The sequence below is a fragment of the Papio anubis genome, chromosome 5 (genome assembly GCF_008728515.1).
Source record: "Papio anubis isolate 15944 chromosome 5, Panubis1.0, whole genome shotgun sequence".
NCBI lineage: Eukaryota > Metazoa > Chordata > Mammalia > Primates > Cercopithecidae > Papio > Papio anubis.
The window spans coordinates 65,930,664-65,956,029 of record NC_044980.1 but is presented as its reverse complement, the minus strand read 5'-3'; the positions used below and the strand labels follow the sequence as shown (position 1 = coordinate 65,956,029).

Here is a 25,366-nt window from a genome sequence, read left to right as displayed (position 1 = left end):
AAGCAGGAATCTGCAAGCCAGGGGTTTAACAATGCCACTTTGAGCCACTATAGAGCCCTCAGCTGTGTAGATGATAGATACAAATAGATAGACAGAATTACAGTATATATTTTAAAACAAGGATTGCTTTATTCCACATCCAAATAAAGTTTTCTCCATGATTTATATTCTAAAATTTAAATTGCTATTAATTTGTTAAATTACTTATTTAAAAGATACATACCAGGGGGAGGGGAGAGGGATTGCATTGGGAGTTATACCTGATGTAAATGACGAGTTGATGGGTGCAGCACACCAACATGGCACAAGTATACATATGTAACAAACCTGCACCTTATACACATGTACCCTAGAACTTAAAGTATAATAATAATAAAAAAAAAGACACCTACCGTTCTCTTACAAAATCTGCTAGTTCTTTAGTTGATATCTGTCCATGTTTCATATTATGGTAGAGGACATCAAAGCCACTATTTTTTTCCCCCTAAAATGTAAAAAGATTTTTAGTTTCACAAAAAAAAAAAAAAAAAACAGATAAAAATGACTTGAGAATATAAAAAGCCAACACTAACCAATATGCAATCCTGTGCTCCGGTGAGGTGTTTTTCCTTAATTTAATTATTCTCATTTATTGTATGATTTTAAACAGTATAAAGCAATATTATATGCTTTAATATAGTTTACAATTAACTACATATACATATACCTACATACACACAAATATGCATATACTTTGTAATCACCCATAAAAGTACAATTAATGAAATTAAGTTGTGACCAGGCGCGGTGGCTCACACCCGTAATCCCAGCACTTTGGGAGGCCAAGGTGAGTGGATCATGAGGTCAGGAGATCGAGACTATCCTGGCTAACATGGTGAAACCCTGTCTCTACTTAAAATACAAAAAATTAGCCGGGTGTGGTAGAGGGCGCCTGTAGTCCCAGCTACAAGGGAGGCTGAGGCAGGAGAATGGCGTGAACCCAGGAGGCGGAGCTTACAGTGAGCCGGGATTGCGCCATTGCACTCCAGCCTGGGTGACAGAACTAGACTCCATATCAAAAAAAAAAAAAAAATTAAGTATGAGGCTGGGCGTGGTAGGGTGGTGGCTCATGCCTGTAATCCAGCATTTTGGGAGGCAGAGGTGGGCAGATCACTTGAGGTCAGGAGTTCTAGACCAGCCTGTCCAGCATGGTGAAATCCCATCTCAGCTAAAAATACAAAAATTAGCCGGGTGTGGTGGCATGCACCTGTAATCCCAGCTACTCAGGAGGGTGAAACAGGAGAATCGCTTGAACCCAGGAGGCGGAGGTTGCAGTGAGCCGAAATCACACCACTGCACTCTAGCCTGGGAGACAGGGTGAGACTCTGTCAAAAAACAAAACAACAAAAAAGTATGAAATTTTAAGGAATATGCGGCATAATTAAGAAAAGATAAACATGGATCTTTCAAAACATATTACCAAATCCCATTTCAATTTCTTTAACACACAGTAAGAAATTCCTGATCATTTAATTTAGAGTTTGTGCTTTAAAATTACTAAATCTTGATTTCTGAATTAAGACAGTAAAGTACTTAAGTCATATCAGCACTAATACTTAGATCTTTCAGTCAGTAAACTTAACTTGAGAAGTGAGAAAACAGATACAATTTAACAAAAGAGAAGTAACAGGCTATTTTCTAGTTTTTAATTAATAGGATTTTCATTTGTTTGGTTTTGTTTTTGAGACAGTCTCACTCTGTCATCCAGGTTGGAGTGCAGACAAGCAATTATGGCTCACTGCTACCTCCCCGTCCCGGGTTCAAGCGATTCTCGTGCCTCAGCCCCCCGAGTAGCTGGGATTACAGGTGTGCACCACCACGTCCGGCTAATTTTTGTATTTTTAGAAGAGACAGGGTTTTGCCATGTTGACCAGGCAGGTCTCGAACTCCCAGCCTCAAACAATACACCTGCCTTGGCCTCCCAACGTGCTGGGATTACAGGTGTGAGCTACTGCGCCCAGGCTAATTAATGAGATATTAATAGAATAGATCACTACACAATCCTGGAAAACCTCTACTGCTGTTTAATCCTATGAATCCTAAATTAGTAAATCATAAAGATAACATTAGAAATGTCAATTTGTTCGATGAAATAAAAGATAACCAATACACTAGGTTTAAAAACTCTCTTTACAGGCAGCAGTTTTTATTTTTCTTTAGTGAAAATGAAATAAAGAAGAATGGAATATATTTGTTGGAAAAGCAATACCATAAGCAAGTGTTATATAATCCAAAACTTGATTTTTCCACAGTCCACTGAAAACAGAAAGCATAAGAACTTCCAGCTATGTTGAAGTGCTTCCTGATAAACTCAATGTAGCTAGTAATTAGTTTGCCTACATATCACAAATTAAAAGGTCCTATCTGTAACAAGATAATATAAACAGTACTCTTAGCATTTTGATTAACCATTTCCATTTATCAAGACTATAACATAAAACCACAGCCTCTTGTGAATCCAAACATTTTCATTTGGCTTCTGCAACTTTACATGTTTCAGATTTTTTTAGAAGTTTATTGTCAGAGGCTTGTGCCTATAATCCCAGCTACTCCAGAGGCTGAGCAAGGAGGCCTGCTTGAGGCCAGGTGTTCAAGACCAGCCTGGGCAAAGTGAGAACCTGTCTCTAAAAAAAGAAAAAGACAAAGATAAGGGTTTGAAACTTCTCCTTCGGTGAACTTTTTAAGAGTAACAGTAAATTAGACACTAAAAATAAAAAACCTGGATAGCATTCAGTTTTTTAAAAAAAGTTTTTGCAGAAACAAGGTCTCGCTATGTTGCTCAAGTTGGTCTTCCAACTCCTAGCCTCAAACAATCCTCCCACCTTGGCCTCCCAAAGTGCTGGGATTACAGGCGTGAGCCACTGCATGTGGCCAGCATTCACTTTTGGTGAGTCCAAGATTCGAAAAATAGGCAGAAGATAGATTATATATTGTATAATCACATTTCTAATTTAAAAATTGGTTTTACCAAGTTCCATTTTTAATTTTCAAAAAGTTCTTTGGAGGGATAAGAGAAGGGTCAGGAGGTACTATCCTGCAAACACCAATAACATGCCTAACCTCCCTCTCAACTCTAAACCACCTCAAAAATAAATAAATACTATCACTTCCTACTTTGTCTACATTTTCCTTTTAATTTAGCTCTTATGGACATTAACTACATAACCCTGGACAAGTCAATCCACAATATAACATTAATATTTTTGATACAGTCTCACTGTCTTGACTTCTCTGAAAAACACCATAAAACATTTCACTAATCCTAAAGATTTTTTTCCTTGAAGAATAGCCCCTTTAGTGAAGAACCTGTAGCTACACTTTAATGAGAACTCAACAGACATGCAATGACAGCTCTCCAGTGCCACTGTGGCCTTGAAAACTGCTAGGGAGCTGGAGGTAAAATACAGGCACACTTCATTTTACTGCACTTTGAAAATACTGCATTTTTACAAATTGAAGGTTTGTGGCAATCCTGTGTCAAGCAAGTCTATTAATATCTTTTTTCCAACAGCATGTGCTCACTTCTTCCCTGTGTTAGCATTAGCAATAAAGTATTTTTTAATTAAGGTATATATATTTTTAGATAAAATGCTATTGCACACTTAATACACCAGTATCATGTAAATAACATAGTGTAAACATAACTTTTACATGCACTGAAAAACCAGGAAAGTTTGTGACTTGCTTCATTGTGGTTGTTTGAATTCAACACACAATATCTCTAAGGTATGCCTATGTATGCAAGCAATTTTTCTACAAGTATACAGGACATTCTACCATAAGTTACAACCTCTTCTCATCAACATTCTATTTGTACAGTAGTCCCCTCTTCTCCACAGGGGATGTTTCAAGATCCCCACGGGATGCCTGAAACCATGGATAGTCACGAATCCTTTATACACTGGTCACAAACCCTTTATATACTGTTCTTTTTGTAATCTGATAACCAAGATGGCTACTCAGTGATTAACGGGCAGGAAGGGTATACACTATGGATGCCCTGGACAAAGGGATGATTCACATCCCAAGCAGTACACAGTGAGATTTCATCACATTATTCAGAACAGCTCAAAATTTAATGCTTATGAATTATTTCTGGAATTTTCCATTTAATATTTTCAGACTGCAGTTGACCTCAGATCTGAAACTATGGAAAGTGAAATTATGGATAGGGGAAACAACTGTACATTGACATTTTTAGTCATGATCATTAAAGGTACTCTGCAGACCTACTGGCAAGATACTGCTAATATAGAAAATTGTGACTAAAATATATAGAACAGCTGGGCGCGGTAGCTCACGCCTGTAATCCCAGCACTTTGGGAGGCCAAGGCGGGTGGATCACCTGAGGTCAGGAGTTTAACACCAGCCTGGTCAACATGGTGAAACCCCATCCCTACTAAAAATATTTTACAAATTTGCCAGGTGTGGTGGTGTGCCCCTGTAATCCCAGCTATTCAGGAGGCTGAGCCAGGAGAATCACTTGAACCCGGGAGGCAGAAGTTGCAGAGAGCCGAGATCATGCCACTGCATGCCAGCCTGAGCAATACAGTGGGACTGAGTCTCTAAATAAATAAAAATAAAAGTATGCAGAACAGGCACTCAGAATGATTTGATGCAGGTACAATAGTGACTCAAACATATTTGCTAGTTGACTGAAGGAAAGAAATCTTACTACCTTTCAAAAAATTGTTTTTCTCATCTCTCAGATATTCTTCTCTAATCTTTTATAGTTCACCTCTTCCAGTTAGTTGAATCCTTAAAGCTATCTAAATAAATATTATATGGCTTGAGAAAAAACTACAGAAGCAAACAGTAGTTAAGATAATTTTTTAATTTTTATATCTTTTGCGTTTTCTGTAATGTTCTATAAATGAAAGTATTTTTCATTACTTTCGAAATAAACTAAACCAACAATTTCAGTTTTCTCAGCTCTTCAATCTATGCCTGCAAAGAGACAGAAGGCTACTTTCGTAAACTGGCATCTTGTTCACATCAGTACTTAAATCTCCAGTCCTTGTAATTCATAAACAGGAAAAAAACAAACAAACAAAAAAAAAACTGGAAGTTCCCACACAAAATGGGAATGATTAAAGAAGATTACAGCCTATCTGGCCAGGTGTGGTGGCTCACACTTGTAATCACAGCACTCTGGGAGGCTGACGCAGGAGGAGCGCTTGAGGCTAAGAGTTTGAGACCAGCCTAAATAACATTGTAAGACCTCGTCCCTACAAAATTTTTTTTTAAATTAGCCAGGAGTGATGGCATGCGCCTGTAGTTCTAGCCACTCCAGAGGCTAAGGCAAGAGGATTCCTGGAGCCCAGGAGCTCAAGACTGTAGTGAGCTCTGATGGTGATGGGGCCACTGCACTCCAGCCTGGGCGACAGAGCGAGACTCCGTCTCAAAAAAAAAAAAAATTGGCCGGGCGTGGTGGCTTAAGCCTGTAATCCCAGCACTTTGGGAGGCCGAGACGGGCAGTTCACGAGGTCAGGAGATCGAGACCATCCTGGCTAACACGGTGAAACCCCGTCTCTACTAAAAAATAAAAATAAATAAAAATAACTAGCCGGGCGAGGTGGCGGGTGCCTGCAGTCCCAGCTACTCGGGAGGCTAAGGCAGGAGAATTGCTTGAACCTGGGAGGCGGAGGGTGCAGTGAGCTGAGATCCGGCCACTGCACTCCAGCCTGGGCGACAGAGCGAGACTCCATCTCAAAAAAAGAAAATAATAATAATAATAATAAAAGAAACAAATTACAGCCTATCTCCATTCCATGGAAACCTATTCAAAGAATGCTTATTCACATGAGAAAAATACCAGACGGTAATACCAACTGAAAATACCAAGACACACAACCACATGGTAGAATCTATCTTGAATTTTGTATTTCTAAAGAAAATTATAAGGGTAGAGGGAGAGGCTACAGGCAATTTGTGTTCCGTATTCTTCTGTGTTTTACCTATTCCATGATAATGGTTTTAACTAAAATGGAAAACCATGTACACTTGTGGTTGTTACTTCCACCAACTGAAAACTCACTCTCCTTGGTTTTAAGGCTCCACCACCACCACTAATTTGCTTTACTTATATTTACTTATATTATACCTTCCTATTTTTCCCTAAAGTCAAGCAAACATGCTTGATATATCTCCCATAACCTTCACTCCTGCAAATTCATCAGGGAGCATGGCTATCTCCTCAACTTTATCACACACTTTAACACTTTCCAGTTTAATTCTCTCTGACTCTGGCCATTCCAGCAACATCCTCTAGCACATTTATCAATATAGTAGATATCATTACAGGTCTCAGTTGCTGTCATGCTGTTGTTTTTGTTTCTCCCCACATCACAGCAATTTATACTTATCTTTTTGGACCTGACAGCTACTAAAATTCTTCCAGTTCTAATAATCCTTTTTTTTTTTTTTTTTTTTTGAGATGGAGTCTTGCTCTGTCACCCAACTGGAGTACAGTGGCCCGATCTCAGCTCACTGCAACCTCTGCCTCCCGGGTTCAAGCAATTCTCCTGCCTCAGCCTCCCGAGTAGCTGGGACTACAGGTGCGCACCACCATGCCCAGCTAATTTTTGTATTTTTAGTAGAGACAGGGTTTCACCATGTTGGCCAGGATGGTCTTGATCTCTTGACCTCATGATCTGCCCACCTCAGCCTCCCAAAGTGCTGGGATTACAGGCGTGAGGCACCGCACCTGGCCCAACTCTAATATTCTTTAATGTTTCCACACTAAGAAAACTGAAAGCCAAATCCTTATTCCCCTTCGTTTTTAAGTCTCCATGGGATTCTATTTCCGCTTGAATTTCTAAGGGTGCTTCTGTTAACTATTCTAGAATTATGACATCAGGATGGATAATCTCAGGAGATACCCCAATGACTCAAAAAACTACTTTCAAACGGTTTATATTAGCCACATGTGCAGGATGATTTAAAGCATAACTGTTCCCTCATCCTTTGCTTAAATAATTTAAGTGGTTCTGAAAGGATTACAGCATTTAGGATTTAATGAGTAGGGCTGAAAAAGAATGCAGACATCAAATTTATATCCTTTCAAATGTCAAAGTTCCTAAAATCCTCCCCCTGAACTGTACATATACAAACTAAATCAGTATCAATTTTCACTTCCAAATTTCTCCTATAATTAAGGCAAAAATATAAAACAAATCACAACCCTTAAAAAATTCTAAGGACCTCACAATAAAATTTAGTGCAATCTAAAACACTATAATTTTATAATGTCTACTGTCAAGTCTTCTGCATCAAGTTAAATGAATCTGTAGTCTTCAATTTCATAGCTTGTTGCAACTGGAACAAGTTGGGCCTGGCTAACTTGCTAACAGTTATACAATAATACATTTTAACCTAGTGGAGTGTATGTTATTTGGTCTTATCTCTGGAAAACCACCTAAGAAATTGGTAATGGTGATTGCCTTTAGGGAGATCTTGATTACCAGACAAAAATAGGAAGATTTACTCCCTCTTATACCTTTTAAATATTACTCCACGTAAAATCTGCAAATCTGTTAATGTATAAATATATACAGATACACAGATTTTGTTTTGGTATGTCATCTGATGGGATCATATCCTAAAAGCAGGTATCCCAAACTACAATATTTGGAACTTTCAAGTAATAAAAAGCCTGTATTCTGGGTTTCAAATATGGTCACCTCAACCAATTTGCTAAATATATATATTTTAAAATTTCATGTGGAAACATAACCCCAAAGAATGTGTGTTAGTCTCTCCCCTAGGATACTAAATTTAGATTAATCAAGCATATAATAATATTTTTTATCCCAAAGACCTATTAATAGCAATTCCAGAATTTTAAAATACATTTTAATTCTCTCAGCTTATCCAAGTAATGATAAATTAAATTTTGGATATATAACCAATGCTCCAATTTAATTTTAAATCAAAATATAACAAACCAATGAAATCAAGTGAAAGGAGACTTCTGTACAGTTAATCAGTAAAAGAAATAAGGAAAAACTTCAGGATAAAAATACCTAATTGTTGTTTGTTCATTTTTGATGTGCTGACTACAGATAACCTCCAGAAAAAGTCACCTAACTAAAAATCTCAGCTCATTACAATGTGATATATACCAAAGAATACTACTGGCTGGGCGCTGCGGCTCATGCCTGTAATCCCAGCACTTTGGGAGGCCAAGGCGGGCGGATCACGAGGTCAGGAGATCGAGACCATCCTGGCTAACATGGTGAAACCTCGTCTCTACTAAAAATACAAAAACTTAGCCAGGCGTGGTGGCGGGCACCTGTAGTCCTAGCTACTGGGAGGCTGAGGCAGGAGAACAGCTTGAACCCGGGGGGCGGAGCTTGCAGTGAGCCAAGATCGCGCCACTGCACTCCAGCCTGGGAAACATCGAGACTCCGTGTCAAAAAAAAAAAGAATACTACTTAGTGTCTTTGGGTGAATGCTTCATATCGTATATAGATTGGGATTACTATGTAAAATGAATATTATAAGCTATTCAACTCAGGTATGTTTTACATACTTATTTGTCCCCCCTTAAGTAATAATTACCTATGAAATGCATTCTTTTAAGGTTTTTTGCTTACTAATCTGGGTTTACATACAAATATAATGCCTTTTTAATTATTATATTGCAATGTTGCTATAATCTCAAGATTATAAACTTGTACCCAATTATTCCTTTGAGAAAGCAGCAGCATAGACACTTCCTCACTGTAATACTGATCAATATCTTTTTAAAGTTACATAATCTTTTACAATATCTTTTCAAAGTTACATAATGTTTAATATGTAAAAACAATTGTTTTACATATTAAAATTGTTTTACATATTAAAAGCAATGGTGTGAATTTCCACTATCAAAATTATCTTTGCTGTCCAATTTTAATTTTGCTGTCCAATTTCAGCTTATCAATGGTGCTATACTTTGTGGCAAAAACTGACTTATCAATAACAAAACACCTGTTCTGTAGAAAGTTTTGAATAATTTTTTCCTTTAAAGTACAGTATTAAGTAAACGAATTTTCAATTTAGCACATAATTTTAACTGACAAAACCCATACTTTAAAGAAAAAGGAAGAATGTGCTGCTTTCAAAAGAGCTTGAAGACAGTTTCAAAGATTCAAATTTTCTTCTAACAAAATGTCACAACAAAAAAGGTTTGTCTTTATATATGTGGGGGAGAAAACAATTAACAGGTTGTTTGATTAGAAACCTAAAATTTTGACTGGGCACAGTGGCTCAGCCCTGTAATCCCAGCACTTTGGGAAGCTGAGGTGGGAGCATGGCTTGAGCCCAGGAGTTCGAGACCAGCCTGGGCAACATAGTGAGATCTCATCTCTACGAATAATTTAAAAATTAGCTGGGCATGGTGGCCTGTACCTGTGGTCCCACCTACTCGGAAGGCTGAGGTGGGAGGATCATTTGAGCTTGGGTGGTCAAAGTTGCAGTGAGCCATGCTCATGCCACGGCATGCCAGCCTGGGCAACACGGTGAGACTGCAACTCAAAATAAAAAAGAAAGAGGAAGGAAGGAAGGAAGGGAGGAAGGGAGGAAGGGAGGAAGGGAGGAAGGAGAAGGAAGGGAAAGGAAAGGAAAGAAAGACAGACAAGACAGACCTAAAACATTAAAGGTTCCCATTATCTTTTAATTGATGAAAACCATATATATTTATCATGTAAAACATGATGTTTTGAATTTTGCCAATTTTATTTCCTTTTAATAGTCCCACTTTAAATGCTAAAGGAAAGAGTTAAATTGCTATCTATCTTAAGGGATTATTTTATAAATGATTCTGAAATACGTGACTTTTTGTTTTCCGTTTTTGAGACAGGGTCTCACTCTTGCCCAGGCTGGAGTACAGTGACCAATCATAACTTACTGCAACCTTAAACTCCTGGGCTCAAGCAATCTTCCCGCCTTAGCCTTCCAAGCAGCTGGGACTACAGGCATATGCCACCACACCTGGCTAATTTTTAAAAATTTTTGTAGAGACAAGGTCTACTGTGTTGCCCAGGCTGGTCTCCAAGTCTTGGGCTCAATCCATCCCCCGGCCTCAGCCTCTCAAAGTGCTGGGATTACCCGCGTGAACCACCATGCCCAGTCTACAACGACAACGATCAAATTCTCAGAAGTTAATTATTTAGTTAATTCCTAGAGCTTCCTAGCTCACTGAGCCTCCTCGCAGCCCCAATTCCAGACCAGGCAATAAAATAAGATGCAGTCTATTAACTATTTGTTTTCAATAGTGAAAATGAAGGCAAAAACTAAAACACAAATTAGATTTGGAGGTCTCTCCAGAATTCAAATATTGAAGTTTATTCCCATTCCTCTTTTAACGAGAATACCCAAGAAGCACATAAAAATGTGTACAAAGATACTCAGAGAAGTATTATTCATATTAGCCAAAAACATCAAACAAGGCTATGTTCAAAGCTCAATTAACAGAAAATGAAACATAACTTTTAATGTGAAGGTGTAATTTGGAATTAAGTTAGCAACTTAAAAAACACTGAAGCATCAAAAAAAATGCAAAACATTTATAAGAGCATCAATTTTTAAATGCTCTTTATAAACATTTTATAAATTGCCATTGTAAAACCTAATGCCTAAAATTGACAGGCTAATCCTAAAATTCATGTGGAAATGCAAGTAACCCAGGTAGTCAAAATAATCTGGAAAAAGAAGAAAAACGCTGGAGGACTCATACTTTCTGATTCCAAATTTGCTATACAAAACAAATCTGTAATCCAAACAATAGCAATCCAAGTTGTGTGGTACTGGCTGTTGTAACGACAGACAATGGAACAGAATTGAAAATAGAGAAATAAATCCATACATTTCTGGTCGATTGATATTTGACAATGGTACCACAATTCAACGGGGAAAGATGAGCCTTTTCAACAAATGGTACTGGGACAACTAGACACACAATTGTAAAAGAATGAAGTTATACCTTTTCCTTGCACCATACACAAAAATTAACTTCGAATGGACCATAGACCTAAACAGAAGAACTGAAACTATAAAACCCTTACAAGAAAACACAGGGAGTAATTTTGGGGTTAGGCAAAGGTTTCCTAGATACAATAAAAGCACAAGTAATAGAAAAAATAGATAAGATGGACTTCACTAAGACTTCATGAGAATTAAAAACTTATGAGTTACTTCAAAGAGCAGCATCAAGAAAATGAAAAGGCAGCCCACAGAATGGGAGAAAATGTTTGCACATTATGTATCAGATAAGGTGTGTATCCAGAATATTAAAAAAAAACTCTTACAACTCAATTATAAAAAGACAACCCAATTTTTAAATGGGCAATTAATCTAAACAGATATGTCTCCAAAGAAAATATAGTAATAGACAATAAGCACACGAAGAGATGCTTGACATCATTAGCTGCGATATCAAGCATCAGAGAAATGCAAATCAAATCACAATAAAATATTAATACTACTTCACGTTCACCCACCATATAATAATAAAAGGGACAAATAAGTGTTGGTGAGCATGTGGAGAGGAACCCTCAGATATTGCTGGTGGGATTGTAAAATGCTACAACCGCTTCAGAATAGTACGGCAGTTCCTCAAAATGTTAAACATAGAGCTACGATTTGACCCAGGAATCCCATTCCCAAAAGAAATGAAAACATACGTTCACACAAAAACTTGTACAAAAATGTTCATGGCAGCATTACTCATAACCCAAAAGTGGGAACAACCAGATGTCCATCACTGATTGGACAAATATTAATAAAATGTGGAATGGAATATTATTTGGCCATAAAAAGTAATTAGTACTGATACATGTGACATCATGGATAAACTTTGAAAACATTATGCTCAGTGAAAGAAACTAGTCACCATGGCCCCATTTATAGAATATATCCAGACTAGACAAATGTAGAGAGGCAGAAAATACATTAGTTGCCTAGGCCTGGGGCAGGGGGAAAATGGGGAGTGACTGTTAATGGGTCTATGGATTCTTTCTGGGATAACGAAATTGTTGTAAAATTGACGTGGTGACGTTTACACAACTCTATGAACATATGAAAAATATCTGAATTTTACTACACTTTAAATGGGTGTATTGGTACGGAATGTGAACTCAATAAAGCTGCTTAAAAAACAAAACACCCAAGGTCTAGTATATACGTTCTTTGTGGAAAACAAGGTACATTCAAGACTAATAACTATGAACTGATTTGGTTACTAACCAAGACCACGCTTGAGGCACTTAGAATTAAGAATTTAACATACACTCCTTACTAGCTAAAAGATTACCCCTTTAAATATGTCTAAATCTCAACGAAAATGGAACTGCAGTACTTGCAACTGTCAGGGCATAAAATGGGATTCACGAAAGATACCTGAGTAAACACGTTCCTTTCCTGTACATGGCTGAACTGTGCTTCCCATTACAAAAAAAAACAATAACTGCAGAAAAATACTCCACCGGGAGTCGGATAAATTCTCAAAGAAGAATCTAATACTGACCTAAGACAAGGGGTGGAAAGAATGAGGAAGGGGAAGGAGCACAGAGGAGTAAGGGGAAGTCTCCGTGCATTTAAGCCCAAGGAGTTCAGTTACATTAAATCCAACTTTTAAAAGCTTTGTGAACAGGCCCAGAGGCAAAGTCCTGGGCGCAAACCCATGAGCCGAGCTGCGAGGCTGAAAGGAAGTGCTAGTCCAGCCCAACTCCGCACTGGATTTGGTGTGGAAATGGTCCGAGGTAAAAGGGATCGCTCAGATGGGGGGCCCGCGATTGAGGGCAAGAGGCGAAACCCCTCCGCCCGGCGCTCCCAGCCAGCGCGCAGCGGGAGGCGGCCGTGCCGCGGGCCCGTCCTTCGCGTCCGAGTCGCCGCGCACGCCCCGCGCGGAGCGCGCCCGGCGCCGGGAGCCTCCGGTGGGGCTGGGTCCCGTCTCCCGCCCCATCCGGCGCTTTGTCCCAGCCCCGGCGGCCGGCGGCCCCGCTGCGGGCTCCCGGGCCGCGGTGACAGCCCCCGTCCCCAGTAGGGCTGCGAGCCCGGGAGTCCCTATAGGCTGGCGACCGGTCGCCCGCCGGACCTCACCCAGGCGGGACGCGGCAGGCGGCGGTCTGAGGACGCTCGCCCTGCCGGAGGAGGAGCCGCCGCCGCCCGAAGCGCACGCAGGCCAAGCTCAGGCGCCAAAAGCCTTGGACTTCGAAACACACTACTTCCAGCATCCTAAGCTTACCCAAAAATTCTCGACGAAATACGCCATGACCATCGTGCCACCGCCGCACCAGGTTCCGCGTCCGCGCCCGCCCGCCGCTGTGTAAACACGGTCCGGCCCCCACAGCACCCCCGCCTTTCGCCGCCGCCGCCGCCACCGCCTTCTTCCCAGAGACCGGCCCGCACCTTCCAGGGCGCATGCGCCACCTAGCGGCTGCCGCCGCTGGGCGAGCACTTAGACGCCACGGCCACGGTATGCGCATGCGCCCCGTCCCAGTCCGGGGTGTTGGTGGATCTGTCTGCAGCCCGGGCGCGGCTGGGTTGAGTGTTCTCTTAGGAATGGTGGAGAACTGGGTCCTTGAGGAGTCACCGTGGAGACTGCTCTCCCTGTTTGCGGTGCGACGGGCACTGGCCCAGGGACAGAGCGAAGAGAAGGGCCAGTCAGCGTCTGTGGAGTCGGCAGACTGGCTGCCCACTCTCTCCTCCCAAGACTCGCTTCCCCGGCCTTCGAGGATCTCGAACGGACTGTAGTCTGGGCTCACTGGGCTGGAGGAAACTTGGCCGCTGGCCACCCGGAGGAGACTGAGAAGCGTTTGGTCAACAGGGCGCCTTTCCTTGAACCAAAACAAAACTTTCCGAAGCCGGAAAGGAAACGCCCAGTGTCGCCTGAGAGCCCTAGAGCTGCGCGAGACCCAGGCACCGAGTGCAGCCTCGGCCGCTGACCTCTAGCACGCCTGGAGCAGACCAGCCGGGACGGCCTGCAGGCCTGCGGGAGCGGAATGTGACTCGAAACCGACGGACTTCCTGACCCATGGTCCATGGTTCTCTTAGCAACTTGAACATTTTGGAAAAAGAAACAAGTCTTAACATGCCTCGACCTAATGGAAAAACTAAATCCCCTTCCGACACCTTGCTTTCCAAAAGTTAAAAAAAAAAAAAATAATAATAATAATAATTAAACTCTAGTAGAGGTCTCAAGTTCACTGTCACCAGGTCAGCTAGGTCCAGAATCTTCAGTTCTTGAAGCCAAGCCCTACAAATAGATTTAGTGTAGCATATCACATACCTCCTCAGGCGACTTAAAAGCAATGAACACCAATAAGATAACAATTCATGAGAAATTATTTTAATCCTCAAGTAAAAGTCATGAGGTGCCTTTCAGATAGATGAAATTGTGTTTGTTGAATAGGGAATAATTGGATAATGGTATTGTGGTCATACTTTTAAGAATATTTGTTAGAAATATATAGGATGCAAAACATCTAGGATTTTCTTAAAGTCATTTATTATGGATAGGGATATGAGTAAGGACATAGATGAAAAGGGATGAAACAAGATGGGCCATAGTTGCTCTATTTTTGTATATCCTGTTTATTTTGTTTCTTTAAAAAGTCCTCATATTACTGACATTTACACTTAGTTTTGGGGAAGTCAAACTTAGAAATAAGCTACAGCTCTCTAAGCTATCAGTCTAACTGGATTTTTCTCAATGCTGAAGAACTTTTTTAAAAATTCAGCCATCTAGGTCACACAGCAAATACATTTGGCATTAAATTCTTAGTATCACTAAGCACTCCTCCCACCCTTCCCCCCCACACTTCCCCCCCCACCCTTCCCCACGCCCCGCCGCACCCTTAGACCTGGGCAAGAGAGACTTCTATCCTGGACTCCACGCTTTAAAGGAACTTACGTATCACACACACACATTAATTTAAAAAAAAACCACACACATGGGTGCCTCTGCCACTTGTGATCTGATACTGAACACTGGCTCATAACCACAAATTCCCTCTCCCGATGAAGAACACTATTCAGGCTCCGGGAAAACACTTCTTCATATCTTTTGTCTTATGTCCTCAAAACAAACGGTGAACTTCAAAAGCAGTGAAAATTTGTACATAGCATGGCTGCCCATTTCAGCAACTGCTTTGGAGTCAGAATTTGAGCAACAGAAATGCTTAGGTAAGAAAGAAGACAAATTAACTTGTCAAATCCTTCCTGTCAGCTTGAATGCTATAGATTCCTGCATAACAAAGTATTGTTTCTCAGTAGTATCAAGCATACATTTTCCTTTTGTTAGTGTTCCAATGTGTGACTACAACCTACTGACAATTTAGCATGGTATTCACAATAGTTACTAGCCTTCATTCGTATTCTTCTGCTCCCCTACAATTTAAGAGTAGGCCTGCCGGCCGGGCGCGGTGGCTCAAGCCTGTAATCCCAGCACTTTGGGAGGCCGAGACGGGTGGATCACGAGGTCAGGAGATCGAGACCATCCTGGCTAACACGGTGAAACCCCGTCTCTACTAAAAATACAAAAAACTAGCCGGGCGAGGTGGCGGGCGCCTGTAGTCCCAGCTACTCCGGAGGCTGAGGCAGGAGAATGGCGGGAACCCGGGAGGCGGAGCTTGCAGTGAGCTGAGATCCGGCCACTGCACTCCAGCCCGGGCTACAGAACAAAACTCCGTCTCAAAAAAAAAAAAAAAAAAAGAGTAGGCCTGGAATGAAGATAAGTATTCTGTGTATTTCAGGTATTTGCAAGGTTCGTTAGGGCCAAAACACCATATCCTGTAATTGCCCGATATTTAAGTTGTGGAACTTTATAGTAAACAGTGATTAAAGTGACTAAATTTCAAACAAGACTGTGTAGTATAGGAAGAGTGTGGATGGTATCAGCCACCTTCTGCACTCTCAAGTGAGGTTTCCAGGGATGCATATACATTCTGGCAGAGCATAGATAAGCCCCTGAGTGGGTAGCTCGCTCATATGCCTTAAAGTATTTGTGCCACACACACTTAGCCTTTGCTTATCAAAATGTATTTCATTTTGAAATTATTAAAAACCGACATAGATAACAACAGTGTACAAGTCACTGCCTATAATACCTGTCACTTAAGAGTCACTCAGTAAATGTTCAGTGAATGAATGATGACATCTATCATAGAAATGTCAAGGTAGATGAGACCTTGAATATCTAATAATTCCATTATCTTTTACACATACTCTTTTTTTTTTTTTTTTTTTTTTTTTTGAGACAGAGTCTCGCTTGGTTGCCCAAACTGGAGTGCAGTGGTGTGATCTCAGCTCACTGCAACCTCCAGCTCCCGGGTTCAAGCGATTCTCATGCCTCAGCCTCCCAAGCAGCTGGGACTATAGGCGCCTGCCACCACGCCTGACTAATTTTTGTATTTTTAGTAGACACAGGGTTTCACCATGTTGGCCAGGCTGGTCTCGAACTCTTGACCTCAAGTGATCCGCCCACCTGGGCCTCCCAAAGTGCTGGGTTACATGCATGAGCCACCGCACCCAGCCTACTCGTCCTCTTTAATTGGTACTTGATCCTAGAATTTGTAGAAAATGTCATTCTTGTGGGCTTGAGTGTACTTCTTAAAGGATAGAGTACTTTTTCTTTTCCTTTTTTTTTTTTTTTTTGAGACAGAGTCTTGCTCTGTCACCCAGCCTGGAGTGCAGTGGTGCAATCTTGAATCACTGCAACCTCTGCCTCCCAAGTTCAAGTGATTGTCCTGCCTCAGCCTCCAGAGTAGCTGGAACTACAGGTACGCACCACCATGCCTGGCTAAGTTTTGTATTTTCAGTACAGACGGGATTTCACCATGTTGGCCCGGCTGGTCTTGATTTCCTGACCTCAGGTGATACACCCACCTCGGCCTCCCAAAGTGCTGGGATTACAGGCATGAGCCACCACACCTGCCCTTAGAGTGCTTTGTGAAATAAAAATAAAATAAAATTTAAATAACATCCAAGATTTACTGTAGCAAGAGATCACCTGTTGGAAAGGAGCCCCTACTCAATTTGGCCTTTCATTTTTGGGTGTCCCCACTACCAGAATCATCTTTCTCTTAGGAGCTCTCTATACCTGCTAAAGAGATATCGGCTTCCAGGGATGCTGTTGATCCCCGTTAAACTCTGGCCTAAGCATATATGTTATAGCCCAAAGTTATAGACTTTTAAAACATAACTTGATAAATGATACCAAATAAGAGAAGAAACACAAAAAATAACCTAAGTCTAAATTATCTGGTTTACAAAATATGGTTTATTTCCAAGATTTGAGGGTTCAGTCTCTTAGGCAAGGCACCCAGAGTACTTCCCCCTTTCCATTCCTTAGTTTGATTTCCTCCCATTTCTCATCCTGGGTTCACAGCTCACAGCACATTAATCAACATTTAGTCACAAGGGCCATTTCCTCATAACTTCATTTGAAACTAGGTCCATATCAGAAGAGTTGGCTATAAAGGAAAACGCATTTTCTCATTATTTTCAATATAATTTTGCAAATGTACTTCCACTTGTTTCCAAGATGGGAGTGGCAGAAGAGAAGATCCTATAAACCTCTTCTTTTTCCTGCCAATTTATTCAAGGCGTGGCATCCATCCCGTCAGGTGCAGTATTCCTTCTCTTAACTCATGTTGTACTTGACAATAACAAGTGGCAAAAAAGCTAAGCTCTATTAAAAGGCAGAAGAGAAACAGACAGATCCCTGAAGTCTGGTACGCTCTTGCTTTTCTGTACTCAGTAGCAGCACATTAAAAGCAAAAGCCTTATGCAAAACAGAAAGAAAAGCAAAAGTTTGGCAGATGGCAGCCAGGTAGGCTGCTGTGTGAGGGCCAAGAGGTAGAAGCATGTCGATCCAACTGCACAATAGAGCTCAACATCACCCTGCACACTACTTTCTCATTTCAGAGCAGCTTACCGGGTAGATGTGCCTTTCTTCTCTCCTCAGCGCACCTGGGATTGACTCCCTGCCTGCTCCTCACGTGGTGCCATCTCTTCCTCCAGAATTAGATGTACTTTCCCAGGTGCTCCTTCATCTTGTCATCTGTGGAAGAGGCACAAACACGTGACCAGTTGTTCCAGGGTCTGCATTGCTAGTGACCACAGGGAAACCAACAGTGCTTCAAAAATAAGAGAAATTACTAAATTACAGAAAGCCATGAAGATAATGATAAAGTGAAAACACTCAGGGCTGGGCATGGTGACTCGTGCCTGTAATCCCAACACTTTGGGAGGTTAAGGCAGGTGGATCACCTGAGGTCAGGAGTTCGAGACCAGCCTGGCTAACATGGCGAAACCCCATCTCTACTAAAAATACAAAAAATTAGCCAGGCGTGGTGGCAGGCACCTGTAATCCCAGCTACTTGGGAGGCTGAGGCGGGAGAATTGCTTGAACCCAGGAGGCGGAGGTTGCAGTGAGCTGATATTCTCCAGCCTGGGCAACAGAACAAGACACTGTCTCAAAAATAAATAAATAAATAAAAAGTAAAAAAAAAAAACACAAACACTAAAAATGTTTGTCTTTTTTTTAGACGGAGTCTCGCTCTGTCGCCCAGGCTGGAGTGCAGTGGCCGGATCTCAGCTCACTGCAAGCTCCGCCTCCCGGGTTTACACCATTCTCCTGCCTCAGCCTCCCGAGTAGCTGGGACTACAGGCACCCGCCACCTCGCCCGGCTACTTTTTTGTATTTTTTAGTAGAGACAGGGTTTCACCATGTTAGCCAGGATGGTCTCGATCTCCTGACCTCGTGAACCACCCGTCTCGGCCTCCCAAAGTGCTGGGATTACAGGCTTGAGATGGCCTGTTTGTCATTAATGTTAAGTGGAAAGACAGAAGGTGTCAAATTACAAGTATGTTGAGTCATACATTTTATTTGTAAAATTACAAATACGGGCCGGCTGTGATGGTTTACGCCTGTAATCCCAGCACTTTGGGAGACCGAGGTGGGCGGATCGTGAGGTCAGGAGTTTGAAACCAGCCTGACCAACATGGTGTAACCCCATCTCTACTAAAAATACAAAACTTAGCTGGGCCTGGTGGTGCCTGCCTGTAATCCCAACTACTCAGACGGCTGAGGCAAGAGAATTGCTTGAACCTGGGAGGCAGAGGTTGCAGTGAGCCAAGATTGTGCCACTGCACTCCAGCCTGGGTGACAGAGCGAGACTTCATCTCAAAAAAAAAAGAAAAAAAAGAAAAATTACAAATACGTTAAAAAAAAAAAAAAAAGTGTGTTAAATAGACAAATATAAAACATGGAAGACATTTAAAATTTAATATAATAACATTGTAGAATTTAAAGAACAATTGTTCTATGTTTTTGTCTGAATATAAATGTAACTGGGCCTAATCTTCTTTAATGTCTTTCATTAACTCTCTCCTCTGTTTCATTCATTCAGGCAGTAGACATTTACTATGCACTTGTTACAATGAAAAGATTGTCTCTGCTTGCTTTTTTTTTTGAGACAGAGTCTTGCTGTGTTGCCCAGGCTGGAGTACAGTGGTGCAGTCATAAGTCACTGCAACCTCAACCTCCTGGTCTCAAGCAAGCCTTCCTACTTATGCCTCCCTAATAGCTGGGACCACAGGCACACACCACCATGCCCACCTAATTTTTTATTTTTTGTAGAGATGGCATCTCCCTATGCTGTCAGGGCTGGTCTTGAACTCCTGGGCTCAAGTAATCCTCTCGTCTTGGCCTCCTAAAGTGCTGGGATTACAGGTGTGAGCCACCATGCCTGGCCATCTCTGCCTTTGAGAAATTCACAGTCTAATATAGACGCACGATGAAGATGATAGAGATCATGGCAATTATAGCAATAATGTGCATAGAAGAGTGCCTGACGCATAGTTGGCAAGCAATACACGTTTGTTAAATGCATTAATTAATGAATCACTGTTCCAAAATGTAACCTCAAAGAAATGTAATTTGTACTTTTATTTTCTTTTCCTTCTTTCTTTCTTTCCTTCTCTCCTTTTCCCTTCAACTCCCTCCTTTCTTTCTGCAAGGAAAGTGACAGGAAACTGCCCTGGATTCACCCAGGGTATCCTCCATTAGCACACTGATTTGGAGGTCCATGGGGTAGCAGAGTCCAGAGCAACTTCTGAAACTCAGTCCTGGAGCCAGCTAGCTCCCTAAGAGATGGATGCTTATGAAGAACAGGGCACTAGAAATTGTAATAATAGGAGCCCAAGCAAGAAGCACCCTTGGCTTAGCTAAGAATGGAGGAAGTGGACTTGAAGAGCCACTCCCTTGAAGAGCCACTGAAGCCTGGGCAGGAATATGAGTCACCAATGGACCAGCACCTTCTGTACACCTGGTAGCACCAGATTTCAACAGAACACAGTGTACCAGTGGTCCCATTCACTGTTTATCTAACGAACATTTATGGAACACCTGTATTGAGATAGGCCCTCTTCTAGACACTGGGGATACAATGGTGAATGAGACAAATAATTGTGCTGCTTTCATGGCACTTAAATGTATGGAGACAGACCAAAAGGATGTAAATAAATGATACCTTTTGGGATAGTGATACATGCTTTGCAGTATAATTGACATAGGTTGTAGTAGGGAGAGCGGGCTTCTTCTTTACCTAGAATGGTCAAAAAGGCGTCCCTGAGGACATGACATTTGAGCAGAGACCTGAATGAGCTAAAGGAAGTAGCCATGCAAAGATCTGCAGAGTAGTCCACATTAAAGGAACAACAATAAGGTCCAGAAGTAGCAGTGAGCTTGATTTGTTCGAGTAAATGAAAAGGGAGCCAGTTTGGCTGGAGTGCAGTGATCAAATGGAAGAAGAACAGAAATGAGGTCGGACGGGAAAGCAGAGTCAAGTCAAAGAGAGAGAGAGGCTGGTTTGTAATCTAAGCACCATAGGAAGCCAGTGGAGGATTTTAAAGCAGCAGAACGATACTTGGTTTATGTTCTAAGAAAGATCACATTCAGGCCGGGCACGGTGGCTCACACCTGTAATCCCAGCACACTGGGAGGCCGAGGCTGGTGGATCACTTGAGACCAGTAGCTTGAGATTAGCCTGGGCAACATGATGAAACCCCGTCTCTACTAAAAATACAAAATGTAGCAAGACGTGGTGGCACACGCCTGTAATCCCAGCTACTCAGGAGGCTGAGGCAGAATTGCTTGAATACAGGAGGCAGAGGTTGTGTAGAGCCGAGATCGTGCCACTGTACTCCAGCCTGGACGACACATCGAGACTCTGAAAAATTTAAAAAAAAAATCACATTGACTGATCTGTGAAAGGAAGGGTAGTGGAAAAAATATCTGGGAGGCCACTCCAAAGATGGATATAATAGACCTGACAAGGGAAGATGATGGCAGGGACTAGGTGACAACTGTGGAAATGTAAGAATTTATCAGGCTCAAGATCTACTTGGAAAGTAAAGCTGACAGAGCTTGCTAATGGATTGGATTTAGGGTGGGAAGGAAAGAAATCAAAGATGATCCTAGGAATTCTGCCTGAACAACTAGGTATATAATGAATGGTGCCACAACAATAGAAAAATGTGGAGAAGAACTGGTTTGGAGAAAGAGAGAACTCAGTGGTTTTATTTATTTATTTATTTTTAAGATAGAGTCTCACTCTTTCGCCCAGGCTGGAGTGCAGTGGTGTGATCTCAGCTCACTGCAACCTCTGCTTCTCAGATTCAAGTGATTCTCCTGCCTCAGCTTCCCAAGTAGCTGGGATTACAGGCGTGTGCCACAACGCCCAGCTAATTTTTTTTTTTTTTTGTATTTTTAGTAGAGATGGGTTTTTGCTATGTTGGCCAGGCTGGTCTCAAACTCCTGACATCAAGTGATCCACCTGCCTTGGCCTCCCAAAGTGCTGGGGTTACAGGTGTGAGCCTCCACATCCGGCCAAAACTCAGTGGTTCTGCTTTGGACTTGTTAAATGTGATGGGCTTAATGGAAATACAAGTGGAAGTGTCTATCAGGCAATTGGATATATGATTCTGGAGCTCAGGACAGAGGTTGGATTCAAGACGTAAACAGGAGGCTCATTGGCATGAATAGAGGAGATTTGATGAGATCACACAGAAAGAAAGGGGAGAGAGGAAGGGAGGAAGATAGAGAGCCTATGGAACTGAGGAAAAAGCCCGGGGCACTCCTACATTTAGAGGTTAGGAGAAGTGGATGAGCCAGCAAAAGAGATTAATGTAAAGTAGAACGCAAAGAAAAAGAGCTGACAGTCAAGCCAAGAGTAGAGTGTTTTAAGAAGTGGTTGATGCATGACAAATACTGAGAAATGACCATTGGATTGAGCCAGTTGGAAGTGGCCTTGGCAAGTGTTGATTCTTTGAAGGCGTGGAGATATAAATCTGAATGAAGTGGGTTGAAGAGAGAAGAGGAAGTAAGGACAAAAAGTATAAACAATTCCTTCAAGAAGTTTTGCTATGAAAGGAAGCAGCAAAATAGGCAGGTATTGAAGGGAACAAATGATAAAAGGGAGGGAGTATTAAGATGAGATGTAATAAAGCAATTTGAGTTCCAGAGAGGATGAGCCAAAGAGGGAGGAAAAGAGAGATTAATTATAGAGATGAAGTCTTTGAGTAGAGGAAAGAATATGAGATCCAGAATAAAAGTGGAGCTCCAAGAGGGTGTTTCTGGATTTCTAATAAGTCTAATAGTTTCTTGATCAATTAGTTGGAAAAAATAAGAACTATGGGTTATTGTAGTTCGGCATATTAAAAGCATCCTTCACGTATTATCTCATTGAATCATCATACTAACCCTGTGAGGTCATAACGATTACCCCAATTTTACAAATGAGAAAATATGATCCAGGAGATTAGATGAGTTGCTCAAGGTCATACAACAAGTAAGTGGGAAACTACTGTTAATTTAGGAGTACAAGAGAGGCATGAATAAAGTATTATGGAGGAAGCGATGCCTCAAGCAACAAAACAGGTCAAAAGAAGAGGAATGGTGAAGGGTGAAAGTTAAACTCATCCACCCAGGGATTTTATTTAGGGGTTTTTGTTTTTAACTGGTGGATCTGGTGTTCCTCAGTTTCCACATTATTTCCATAAAGGTCCCTTTCTTGGTTACCTTCTCCCTAACCAGGTGCTCTAGGTAAATATAAATGCTAACTAATAAGAATCCTACAAAAATGTCAAGGAGGCCGGGCGCAGTGGCTCAAGCCTGTAATCCCAGCACTTTGGAAGGCCAAGGCAGGCAGATCACCTGAGGTCAGGAGTTTGAGACCAGCCTGACTAACATGGTGAAACCCCGTCTGTACTAAAAATACAAAAAATTGGCTGGGCGTAGTGGTAGGCACCTGGAATCCCAGCTACTCAATAGGCTGAGGCAGGAGAATCACTTGAACCCGGGAGGCAGAGGTTGCAGTGAGCCGAGATTGTGCCACTGCACTGCAGCCTGGGTGACAGAGCGAGACTCTGTTTCAAAAAAAAAAATTTAAGGAAATACATTTACATCTTACTGTTTAAAAAGTCTCTTCTCTCTTCATTGTTAATCCTGAAACACCCAAGAAATATAACTGTTCATAATTTCAGATTCTAATCAAAATCTAAGGTTGACCTACCTTAAACAGGACATTTGGTAATTGTATTAAAAACCACCCCCTTTTGTAGACAGAGGGAAACAGAAAACCATATCAGCCTGTAGAAATGATTGTAATGTTCTTTATCAAAATCCTTAAGACCACAAAACTCTCATTAACTATTTGCAGGGAGGAGGTAAGTGGGCTGGGTCAAACAGGCTAGATCCAAAGGTAATCAAATAAAATTTTTGTTTCCAGGCCAGGCACAGTGTCTCAGGCCTATAATCCCAGCACTTTGGGAGGCCGAGGTGGGCAGATCATTTGAGGTCAGGAGTTCGAGACCAGCCTGATCAACATGGTAAAACCCCGTCTCTACTAAAAATACAAAAAAAATTAGCCGAATATGGCAGCACATGCCTATAGCCCCAGCTACTCGGGAGACTGAGGCAAGAAAATCGTTTGAACCCGGGAGGCAGAGGTTGCAGTGAGCCGAGATCGTGCCACTGCACTCCAGTCTAGGCGACAGAGTGAAACTCCATCTCAAAAAAAAAAAAAAAAAAAATTGTTTCCAGCCTTAAAATCCCACTGGATGTTATCTGCCTTTATATACTTTTCTTTATAGTATTTCAAGAACAAACTGTCACCAACTAGTTATTTTTTTCATTTAGGTCCAGAAAATGTATGTTATTTTTTTCTTCCTACTTCCCACATGCCAGCTAAAACCACTTATTTCCATTTATTCAAAGCTGTCTTCAAATATATCTCCTCCAAAAAAAGAAAGTTGCAAAACCATTACCTTCTGTATAATCTCATATTTCTTTTTTCCTACATATTTCCTGAGTGATACATCCTTTAAATTGAGTAATTTATATCTTGTCCAAAGAGCTTTGTACTGTTCTTTGTAGACGCTTTCTTGTTTTTTCTTTTTTTCTCTTTTTTGCAGGTGCACGTGTTTGTATTGGTGATCATAGTTGGAGGAGGAATTCATCATTCTTTCTTCACTCTTAAAAATACATCATCTCTTACTTTTCAGTTTACACAGGGGCTTCCATATTGGTGGGGGGAGTATGTATATAGCTCTACAGATATAGATGTCCATTCATTCATCCACTCAACAAGCACCTATGGTGTTTTGGCACTGTTTCAGGTGTGTGATAGAGAGCAGTGAAGAAAAGTTGAATTCTGCCCTCAGAGATCTTAAATCCCAGTAGGGATGATAGGCAAAAATAACACAAACAAGTAGACACATAGTATAATATCTGAAATGTCGGTAGATACATAGCATAGTGGTAAGTGCTATGTTACAAAAATAAAGCAGGGCAAGAGCAGTATAATATCTTGTTTAAAAATAGCAGATGAGGCCGGGCGCGGTGGCTCAAGCCTGTAATCCCAGCACTTTGGGAGGCCGAGACGGGTGGATCACGAGGTCAGGAGATCGAGACCATCCTGGCTAACACGGTGAAACCCTGTCTCTACTAAAAATACAAAAGAATAAGCCGGGCGAGGTGGCGGGCGCCTGTAGTCCCAGCTGCTCGGGAGGCTGAGGCAGGAGAATTGCGCGAACCCGGGAGGCGGAGCTTGCAGTGAGCGGAGATCTGGCCACTGCACTCCAGCCTGGGCAACAGAGCGAGACTCCGTCTCAAAAAAAAAAAAAAATAGCAGATGAGATCAGAAAATCTATGATACAATATGGTGACTATAGTTAAAATCAAGGTATTGTATTCTTAAAATTTGCTGAGAGTAGGTTTTAACTTTTCTTACCACAAGAAATTGTAAGTATGTGAAGTAATGCATTAATTAGCTCGACT

General features: G+C 41.5%; 1 protein-coding gene across 3 annotated transcripts in view; it reads right to left on the bottom strand.

Annotated features, from left to right (window-relative positions):
• FCHO2 (FCH and mu domain containing endocytic adaptor 2) overlaps positions 1-13,420 on the bottom strand; it is a 134,873-nt gene extending 121,453 nt beyond the window's left edge. For 2 of the 3 annotated variants that reach the window (XM_017959630.2, XM_031666216.1), the window contains exons 1-2: positions 13,268-13,409; positions 393-484 (exon numbers count right to left, since the gene is read on the bottom strand). In XM_017959630.2, coding sequence (XP_017815119.1) covers positions 393-484; positions 13,268-13,300 — 125 coding nt within the window. In that variant the 5' untranslated portion in view covers positions 13,301-13,409. Of the gene's footprint in view, positions 1-392; positions 485-13,267 lie in introns of all 3 variants that reach the window. The other variant, XM_017959631.3, reaches the window with a different exon arrangement.
• Positions 13,421-25,366: the final 11,946 nt, after the last annotated feature.